The following is a 10,983-nucleotide window of genomic DNA, read 5'->3' as shown; positions in this document are numbered from 1 at the left end:
GTTTTATTAACTTTCTGTTGTGGATTTAGAGACTGCTTTGGGGTTTTTTTTATATTTACTGGTAACTTTACACGATTACCTTTTCCCTCTGACGACTTGCTTGGGGTGTGTCTGTTATATAATATGCCATGAAGCACAGAGGGGAACTACGAGCCAGAGTTCAGCTTTGTTTAGTTAATTATTATTTTTCTAGGAGCGGCTTTTGAAAAGGATCCGGCCACAGCAAGCTGACAAACAGGCACCATGAAGCTGGGGCAGCGTCTCTCGGTTTGTGTCCTGCTGCTACTTTGTGTGACACAGAGCGCAGATGGAGGGAACATTTTGGTGTGGTACACTGAAGGCAGCCACTGGATTAACATGAAGCCTGTGCTGGAGTCGCTGATTGACAGGGGACACCAGGTGACGGTTCTGGTCCCGAGCACGTCAATGTTCATGAACACCAATGAGCCTTCTCGCTTTGGCTACGAACCCTTCAACGTCTCTGTCTCGAAGGAGACAATGGAGGACTTGATGAAAGAATTCTTTCACTTCTCCATGTATGAAATGGATCATATGAGTTACTTGCAGATTTACATCAGATTCATTGAGCTGATGAAGGGCAATCTGCAGAACTCTTTGAAGTTTTTGGATGGCGTGGTAAAATCAGAGACCATCATGAAGAAGCTGAAGGAGGGAAAATATGACCTTCTCCTGGCTGACCCCGTCTATCCCGGCAGTGACTTAGTAGCAGATATTTTGGGCATCCCCCTGGTCTTCTCCCTTCGGTTTTCCATAGGCAATACATGGGAGAGACATTGTGGTCAGCTACCTGCTCCTCCTTCCTTTGTTCCAGGCACTATGAGCAAACTGACTGACAAGATGGACTTCCGAGACAGAGTGTGGAACTTCCTCTTCTACGCACTGCAGGACGTTGTGATCGATAACTTTTTTTTTAAAGAAGTAGATAAATATTACTCCGAAATCAAAGGTGAGCAAAAACTGTGTGTAGCAACTGTTTTTTATGGATCGCATGGTCACAGGTCTAATGATGATTGGATTAATTGCAATTGGTTTTTTTTTTTGTTGTTTTTTTATCAAAACAATCATCAACAGTTTTATGTTTTAAGAAAATAAATGTACTGCTAGCAGCCTTTACTTTTGCATCGTGACAGGAAAACCCACCAGTGCCTGTGAGATGATGGGTACAGCAGATATCTGGTTGATGCGAACCTACTGGGACTTTGATTTCCCTCGTCCTTCTCTCCCTAACTTCAAATTCGTTGGTGGGATCCACTGTAGACCTGCTAAACCTTTACCAGAGGTAACGCTGTCTCCACTATCACACACACCTATTAATGTTTTATTAAATCTCTGAAGTAATCCTGACTTAAACGAACATTACCCACAAAATCACCATGAGTATTTCTGTAACTGACCTTGTGTTAAGTTAAATTCATGAAGAGGACTTTGTTTTTTTGTTTGCCTCCACAGTGAACGAAGAATCCAAAAACAGTAAAAATTCTAAATGACCTTAACTAAAAGGAGTCAGTGTTTAAAAAGGCAAGGTTTTAGCGAAAATGCATGTGTTTGGGAAGTTCTGAGCAGACGCCTGGGAAAATAAGACGTGGTTTATTCTGCAAGAGCTATGTGAGAGTTTGTAAACTGATGTTTTGCTGTTGTTAAATGCAGTCCCCCTTTAATTCAAGTCAACAATGATGTTCACCATTTTTGGACTCTTCATTTATCTTTGAGGCATGTGAGAAAGACAAAGCTTTCTTAGCAAATTCAGTATAACATTGGGTGAGTTACAGACATACTAATGGTGATTTTGTGGGTGAAGTATTCCTTTAAACTAGGGAGGAGAATTAGACAATAAAATGCTGAGGAAAGAAAAGAAAATGCTGGTTGGTTTGCGTTGAGGTAACGTTACTCTTCTTGTAGGATATGGAAGAGTTTGTGCAGAGTTCTGGAGATGCTGGCATCGTGGTCTTCACTTTGGGATCACTGATCAAAAACATCACCACAGAGAAGGGGAACATGATCGCCTCAGCCCTTGCTCAGATCCCACAAAAGGTCAGTGGACAATCTCTATGTGCCACCTGGGTACGAATGATGCCGAGTTAGACCTACACAAGGCGGCAGGTCAAGTTCAGCTCAGTCCAGCTACAAAGTGTGGGCTGGTGACTGGAGAGGTTCCAGTTAAACTCCTGGGCACTACCAAGGTGCCCCTCACTGAAGCAACCTTCACGATGATAAGATTATATAGAAAATTACATAGAAATGAAGAAATGTACAGTCTGTGCAACAAATAATTTCTTTGTTTTACATTTCATCAACTAAAATGTGCATCATATGCATTATGGTATAGAATTAGCACTGTGTGGGTTTTTACTATTGTTTGTAGGTGCTGTGGAGATACAGTGGAGAAAAACCAGCGACTCTGGGTGCCAACACCAGAATATACGACTGGATCCCTCAGAATGACCTACTGGGCAAGTAAAGCTTTTATAAAAGCCTTCGAAAGTAATTCTTATGACTTTTACATTTAATAGGGTATCGCTAATATCACTATTCAGTTTGACAGTACAAATTCCCAAAGGGGCAGATAAGACATAGTGAGAATACTCTGATGAACTTTGTTCTCTGGCAAGAAAGAGAACGTCAGTTCAGGTGGTGGTATACATCCAGTGAAAAGTTAACTATGCAAGCAGGTCCAGACAATAAAGCTGCGTCCTAATTCTATTCTACAAGGGTTTCACACACATTCATTTATTTGTGGAGGTAACCACCATGATATCATGATTTTTCCTCCACCAATTGATGTTCTATTTTTGGAGCTGGACCGTTAATTCAAAGTGCTGTTAATATATATCATTCCCCGTAAAACCCACAGTGCAGAGTGTACTCTGGGCTCAGTAAATTTGAAACTTAACAATTTATTAATTCATATAGAAATAGAATGCTCTATTTCTTAGTACAACAGCGCTCTCACTTAAGTGTTGTCCATCCTTTTTTCCAAACTACTAATGATGTACCGGGCTGCACTCCCATGGAAACAGCGTAATCCAGCAATGGGTCAAAATGTTTACCTTTACTTTTACATTATACAGAAGAGATGATATGTGCTTTAACAGCCTGTTCTGGTTGGAAAAATAATGGAGATTTCATGATTTTTGGTAACCTATCAGGTCACCCCAAGACAAGAGCTTTCATCACCCATGGTGGCACAAATGGGATTTATGAGGCCATCTACCATGGTGTTCCCATGGTGGGCATCCCCATGTTTGCTGACCAGCCAGACAACATGGTCCACATGAAGGCTAAGGGAGCTGCAATTATTGCAGACTTGAACTTCATGAAGACTGAGGACCTGAGAGATGCTCTCAATACTGTCATCAATGACAAATCGTAAGTTATTCTACCGATCTGCACTTCGTCTATTTAAGGGTATTACTGAAAAATGATTGCATTTCTGGAGACTTCACATTAATAATACAGACGCAAGATTGACAACATGCTATAAAGGAGACATGGTGGAATGCAGTGTGACTCTGTTTAATTACCATCACAGAGTTTCAAGGTCACAAAGAAATTATTAAACCACTGGATGGCCCTTTCTCCTCATGTACTGGCTCCCTCCTTTTGATATTTAGGTATTAAAATAACAAAAACTGAAGAATTAAACTTTTTGTATCACCATTCTTGGTAAAGCAAAGACACTGAATCATGAAAATAAAAAATACATAACACATTAATGCACATTTTCACCTGTATATTCACATTCATAGGTACAAGGAGAATGTCATGCAGCTGTCCAGCATCCATCATGACAGACCAATGAGTCCTCTGGATGAGGCAGTATTCTGGATTGAGTACACCATGAGAAACAAAGGGGCCAAGCACCTGAGGGTTCAGGCCCATGAGCTCACCTGGTACCAGTATCACTGCTTGGATGTCCTGGCCTTCTTCTTCGCCATCGTTCTGCTCCTCATATTTCTTGTCATCAAGACCTGCAGTTTCTGCCTCCGGAGGTGCTGTGGCAGAAAGGAAAAGAGAAAGAGAAAGGCTGAGTAACTGAATGAACTGAAATGAAGCTGGTAAAAAACTGATGGATAAAAAAAACAGTCCGCTGGTTCTCCTGTTGGTCTAAATCATGTGATGTAACCACAGTGCCCTGGACTGTAATTTGTGGCATGGGACCAGAAACTGTCACAACTTTGAAATAAATAATTTGGGTAACAAAACTGAAAATACATTCAAAAAATCTCTCTACAGTGTCCAGTATGACTGTGAAACTCCAAATGATGTAACATGTTTTGTACTACTTGTTTCACTTGCTTTGTCACCATGAATTCAGATTAAGTCAACCTGTAAACTGAAGTAAAAACACTGTTCGACTCTCCATGGACAACACCATGAATTTGCATCTCAACATACTGTAGGTGGACACTCTTCTCGTTTGTTCCAGCATCAACTGCAGACGAGTGTGATCTAATTTCCATTATGTCAGTTACCCAAAGTTAGATTTTCTTCTTTTAAAAACACATTAGTTTTACTTTTACGTGAGAATAAATTTCTGTGGTCATATATCATCAGTTTTAATCAAGGATTCTGACATAACTTCCACAACTTAGTTGGAGTTTAGTTGGGGTTTGGTGCTCAGCATGAAGAAAATTATAGAAAAGACGATTACTATTTCACAATTCAAGGAGTAGACCCTAGGACAGCTCGTATCTGACAAAGGTCTGGAGACGATAAACATGGACCCGTCCAGGCTGAGGGAATCATGGACATGCAGCTGGTGAAGACAAGACAAAACATAAAACCAAAGCAATTAGACATGTTCCCACTGGTAAGAAGTTATGGAATAAACTCTCTTTATGTCTTTTCCTACCTGGAACACCTGACATCCAGGTGCTCCCATGTTAAAAGTTTAAAAATACAGACAATGATCTGATGGTGTAAGCTGTAAAGTAAACACTTTGGATGTTTTTAAAGCATAAACCATACTCACCTTTCCATGAAACACCTTTTCCATTGTTGTTTTTACACTCCTCCTTACAGATGTTTGCCAGTTTGTGTCAGAGTTTGTAGCTCTACATCGACAACAGATCCTCTTGAGGGTTTCAACCATCAGAACAGAAAAATCAAATCATAAGAGAATAAATTAATAAAGTGAATAAACTTAAACTTAAATGTGCTGAGATAAGAAAGCCTCATTGCAAGTACAGCACATGTCAACTGTGCCCTCTAGTGATCTTATATGAGAACAGATCAAATTGTCTTTTAATGGAGTATGACATTCACACTTATGCTCTCTAGTTCCTTTCTTACTGTCAGCAAAAAAACAGCACAAGCAGCATTATATGTCTGTTAGCTGTGAAGAGATAAAGTCAAACTAAAATCTGGGGAGCTACTTTCCATGGATTTCTAGTACAGCATAGAAATTATTCTTGTTTTGTAATACTGTAAGACTGTCAACTTTAGAGCCGTTACCTTTTACCTCTAGCCATTTGCTTGGGGTGGGTCTGTTATCTAACGTTCAATGCAGCACAAAGAGGACCTACAAGCCAGAGTTCAGCTTTGTTTGTTAATAATTATTTTTCCAGAGGTACATTTTAAAGGTGATCTGGCCAACTTCCACTTTGACAAACAGGCACCATGAAGCTGGGGCAGCGTCTCTCGGTTTGTGTCCTGCTGCTACTTTGTGTGACACAGAGCGCAGATGGAGGGAACATTTTGGTGTGGTACACTGAAGGAAGCCACTGGATTAACATGAAGCCTGTGCTGGAGTCGCTGATTGACAGGGGACACCAGGTGACGGTTCTGGTCCCGAGCACATCAATGTTCATGAATACAAGTGAGCCTTCTCGTTTTGGCTATGAACCCTTTAACGTCTCTGTCTCAATGGAGACCATGATGGAGTTTTTTGAAGAGTACCTTCACTTCTCCATGTATGAGATTGATCATATGAGCTACTTGCAGATGTACATCAAATACATGGATATGATGACGGTTGACCTGCAGTATTCTTTGAAGTTTTTGGATGGCGTGGTGAAATCGGAGACCATCATGAGGAAGCTGAAGGAGGGAAAATATGACCTTCTCCTGGCTGACCCCATCTATCCCGGCAGTGACTTAGTAGCAGATATTTTGGGCATCCCCCTGGTCTTCTCCTTTCGGTTTTCCCTAGCCCATAACTGGGAGAGACATTGTGGTCAGCTACCTGCTCCTCCATCCTTTGTCCCTGGTGCTATGAGCAAACTGACTGACAAGATGGACTTCCGAGACAGAGTGTGGAACTTCCTCTTCTACGCACTGCAGGACGTTGTGATCGATCATGTTTCTTGGAAAGGATTAGATAAATATTACTCTGAAATCAGAGGTGAGCTACAACTTTGTGTAACAACTGTTTTTTTATGGATCACATAAAGTCCAATGATGACTGAATAAATCACAATGTTTATCTATCAACACACTTAACACTTTATTGTTAAAAAAAAATAAATAAATAATAATTATTTGACGTTTTTGTTATACTTTTCAATGTACTGCTAGCAGCCTTTACTTTTGCATTGTGACAGGAAAACCCACCAGCGCCTGTGAGATGATGGGTAGAGCAGACATCTGGTTGATGCGAACCTACTGGGACTTTGATTTCCCTCGTCCTTCTCTCCCTAACTTCAAATTCGTTGGTGGGATCCACTGCAGACCTGCTAAACCTTTACCAGAGGTAGAGCTGTCTCCACTATTACACACCTATTAATGTTTTATTTAACCTCCAAAGTAATCCTGATTGAAAGGAATATTACTCACAAAATAACCATTAGTATTTCTGTAACTCGCCCCATGTTGAGTTTAATTCAATACGAAAACTTTGTTTTACTTATGTGCCTCCACGGTGAACGAAGAATCCAAAAACAGTAAACATTCTTGATGACTTAAATAAATGGGGTCTGTTGCTTTTGTTAAATGCAGTCCCCCTTTATTTTAATTCATCAAGAATGTTGGCTGTTTTTGGATTCTTCATTTATCTTTGAGGCATGTGAGAAAGACAAAGTTTTCTTAGCAAATTCAGTATAACATTGAGTGAGTTACAGACATACTAATGGTGATTTTGTGGGTGAAGTATTCCTTTAAACTAGGGAGGAGAATTAGACAATAAAATGCTGAGGAAAGAAAAGAAAATGCTGGTTGGTTTGCATTAAGGTAACGTTACTCCTATTAATGTTTTATCACACCGTCACAGTATTCCTGACTTAAACAATGAAGAGAATAAAGCAAATAGTATGCTGAGGGGAAAAAAGGAAAATGCTGGTTGGTTTGCATGATGTTTGGTAACGTTACTCCTCTTGCAGGATATGGAAGAGTTTGTGCAGAGTTCTGGAGATGCTGGTATCGTGGTCTTCACTTTGGGGTCATTCATCACGAACATCACCACAGAGAAGGGAAACATGATCGCCTCAGCCCTCGCTCAGTTACCACAAAAGGTCAGAGGACAATCTCTATGTGCCACCTGGAATTAATGTGCCACACACAAGTTCTAGGGCTCGCAATACTACTGTGAAAATGGGTCGAAGCCCAGTTTAAGAGCATCCACATCCGTCTGCATATTACATTGTTGTAAGAGTAGCGTAGCGTACTGTGTGCATAATGAGTGTGTGGTCTAGAGGAAAAGAAACGGTGGATGCGCAGTAGAACTGCAGTCTGTGAAATTTCATTTGTGTGATTCTAACAAAACTGTTACTGACGGGAGATCTGTAAGATTCATGTTTATTTTTCAACAGCAATAAAATGATAGATAAAGTTGAAGATAAAGATAAGCAACTTTGGTCTTAAAAAAAAAAATCACAATTAGATCATTTTCCCATATCCTTAAGCCCTAATTAAATGTACTGCTATATGGTCTATGATAAAATAAAATTGGCACTGTGTGGGTCTGAAAGTGTTTTTACTATTGTTTACAGGTGCTGTGGAGATACAGTGGAGAAAAACCAGCGACTCTGGGTGCCAACACCAGACTATACGACTGGATCCCTCAGAATGACCTACTGGGCAAGTAAAGCTTTTATAAAAGCCTTCGACAGTAATTCTTATGACTTTTACATTTACATTTATTGGGGTATCCACCACATTTATTTCACTATTCACTTTGACAGTACAAAATACCAAAGGGGCATACAGTAGGAGATAAAACATAGCAAGAATACTTTGATGAACTTTGTTGTCTGGCAAGAAAGAGAACGTCATTTCAGGTGGTGATATTCATCCAGTAAAAAGTTAACTATGCAAACAGGTCCACACAACAAAGCTGTGTCCCAATTCCATAATACAAGGGTTTCACACACATTCATCTATCTATTTGTGGTTTTGATCAACTCATCAAGATATATATATATATATATATATATATATATATATATATATATATAGATAGATAGATAGATAGATAGATAGATATACACAAGAATCAAGAAGACGTGGTCACAATGGCCTTGACCTCTGATCACCAAAATCTAACCAGTTGATCACTGAAGTGGTTGTCTGAAGAAATTCCTTCAAGGCATTCTTGAGATACTGCATTCATGAGGATGGGACAAACAGTCGGACAGACAACCGGAAAACATAATGCCTTCTGCCACAGCTATCACCGGCACAGAAGCATGAAAAGTTAACTTACCTAATTGTTTTGGACAAACAGGAAATGATACAATGCTTGTAGTGTCAGATGTCACTCAAACTGCAACTTTGTGATGTCATTGTCAACTTCACACAGAACGATGGTTTTCCAAAAATGTTATTATTTCCTGTTTTACTACAGCATGCCTAAAGTTGTTTGACCAACATCCACAATTAGTTTTTTCAGGCTGTGTGCATTTCCTTCATTTATATTATACTTTACATTGTGTGACAATAGTGTCCATCAACAGCACACATAAAAATAAAGCGTTGTTTAGTTTACATTCTGACTGCTTTGAGTGTATATGTTTACTTCCCCTTTTAAAGTGTGCATACAGTACACACTTATTACCTGCTTAGATTTAGGAAATTGTATTGGGACACAGCTTAAGACTGACTTGGACCAAAAAAAAAAAAAGAAAGTGTGGAAAAGGTGTGATAAAAGCAAAAATCCTGGGGGGGGGGGGGGGGGTGTGGGTGTATGATTGTCTCTTTCTGCTGTTTTTCCAAAGTCTCTATGGGATCTGATCTGGATAGCTTCCACTTACAAGCCTTTGCCAAAGTTCAGTATATGTGTATAACAATTACATAATGTAGAGGTGATAAGATGTCCTTTAACAGCCTGCTTTGATTGGAAAAATAATGTAGGTTTCATGATTTTTGGTAACCTATCAGGTCACCCCAAGGCAAGAGCTTTTGTCACCCATGGTGGCACAAATGGGATTTATGAGGCCATCTACCACGGTGTTCCCATGGTGGGCATCCCCATGTTTGCTGACCAGCCAGACAACATGGTCCACATGAAGGCTAAGGGAGCTGCAATTATTGCAGACTTGAACTTCATGAAGACAGAGGACCTGAGAGATGCTATCAATACTGTCATCAATGACAAATCGTAAGTTATTTTACCTATCTCCACTTCGTCTATTTAAGGGTATTACTGAAAAATGATTGCATTTCTGGAGACTTCACATTAATAATACAGACGCAAGATTGACAACATGCTATAAAGGAGGCATGGTGGAATGCAGTGTGACTGTTTAATTACCATCACAGAGTTTCAAGGTCACAAAGAAATTACTAAACCACTGGATGGCCTTTTCTCCTCATGTACTGGCTCCCTCCTTTTGATATTTAGGTTTTAGAATACATGAAACTAAATAATTCAACCTGTTTTATCCCTGTTCTTAGTAAAGCAAAGAAAACTTAAGTATGAATATAAAAAAATACATAAGACCTAAATCCACATTTCCACCTGTGTATTCACATTCATAGGTACAAGGAAAATGTCATGCAGCTGTCCAGCATCCATCATGACAGACCAATGAGTCCTCTGGATGAGGCAGTATTCTGGATTGAGTACACCATGAGAAACAAAGGGGCCGAGCACCTGAGGGTTCAGGCCCATGAGCTCACCTGGTACCAGTATCACTGCTTGGATGTCCTGGCCTTCCTCCTTGCCATCATTCTGCTTCTCGTCTTTCTCTTCATCAAGACCTGCAGTTTCTGCCTCCGGGGGTGCTGTGGCAGAAAGGAAAAGAGAAAGAGAAAGAGAAAGGCTGAGTAAATGAACAGAAATGTAGTTGGTTAAATAAGTAATGGCTGAAAAACAACAGTTCTCTGGTTGTCCTGTTGGTCTAAATCATGTGATGTAAACATAATGCCCTGGATTGGAATATGTGGATTAGATCCAGAAATTTGTAATTAATAATTTTGACAAAAAAACGTGAAAATACATTAAAAAATGATTTTACAGTGTCCAGTATTATCCTGAATCTCCAAACAATGTACCATGTGTTGTGCCATTTATTTCACTTGTTTTGTCACCATAAACTCAAGTTCAGTAAGCCTGTAAACTGAAATAAAAACAGCCTGAACAAATACCATGTTTTTGCTTTACATTATAAATAGAGACAACTGCACCTAAGACCAATTATACATTAACCACTGAATGTCCAATGGCTGATGTAATTTTTGGAAAAAACAGAAAGGGAATTTGTTATGTTCATTTATGTGTCTGCACCCACTCCTGATGGCACAAACACAGGAGGCAAAAGCGAGGCCGATTTTCAATATCATCAATATCATCTCTATGTACTGGAGAAGCTATAATGAAGATATTTTGCATGTAGTGTACATCAAGCACCACCTGAGGTCACTATGGTGCAACAGGTAGCTGAGCTTATGAGGAAGCGTTAAGAGGACTGTAAACAGCTGGCCAGTGTCATGCCCACAACAGCAGAGAGAGTGCAGAAAGACCGCACCAGAAAACAGCTTATTTTCACATCTTGTTTTTACACCTATTTTTACATTATTTCAACCAAC

At 39.7% G+C, this 10,983-nt stretch overlaps 2 protein-coding genes across 2 annotated transcripts; both read left to right on the top strand.

The window, feature by feature from the left end:
- The first annotated feature begins 205 nt into the window (after positions 1-205).
- On the top strand, positions 206-10,558 carry LOC125890686 (UDP-glucuronosyltransferase 2A1-like). The gene is made up of 7 exons (XM_049579439.1): positions 206-967; positions 5,738-6,364; positions 6,564-6,712; positions 7,338-7,469; positions 7,947-8,034; positions 9,334-9,553; positions 9,934-10,558. The coding sequence occupies exons 1-7, from the start codon at positions 244-246 to the stop codon at positions 10,223-10,225; spliced, it is 2,232 nt and encodes a 743-aa protein (XP_049435396.1). The 5' UTR covers positions 206-243; the 3' UTR covers positions 10,226-10,558.
- Positions 3,146-5,073, top strand: LOC125889784 (UDP-glucuronosyltransferase 2B15-like). The gene is made up of 2 exons (XM_049577929.1): positions 3,146-3,387; positions 3,768-5,073. Exons 1-2 carry the CDS (start codon positions 3,146-3,148, stop codon positions 4,051-4,053), a joined length of 528 nt encoding a protein of 175 aa, XP_049433886.1. The 3' UTR covers positions 4,054-5,073.
- Positions 10,559-10,983: the final 425 nt, after the last annotated feature.

The sequence above is a fragment of the Epinephelus fuscoguttatus genome, linkage group LG6, assembly GCF_011397635.1.
Source record: "Epinephelus fuscoguttatus linkage group LG6, E.fuscoguttatus.final_Chr_v1".
Taxonomy (NCBI): domain Eukaryota; kingdom Metazoa; phylum Chordata; class Actinopteri; order Perciformes; family Serranidae; genus Epinephelus; species Epinephelus fuscoguttatus.
The sequence above is the reverse complement of the archived record's forward strand: the minus strand, read 5'-3'. Positions and strand labels throughout refer to the sequence as shown.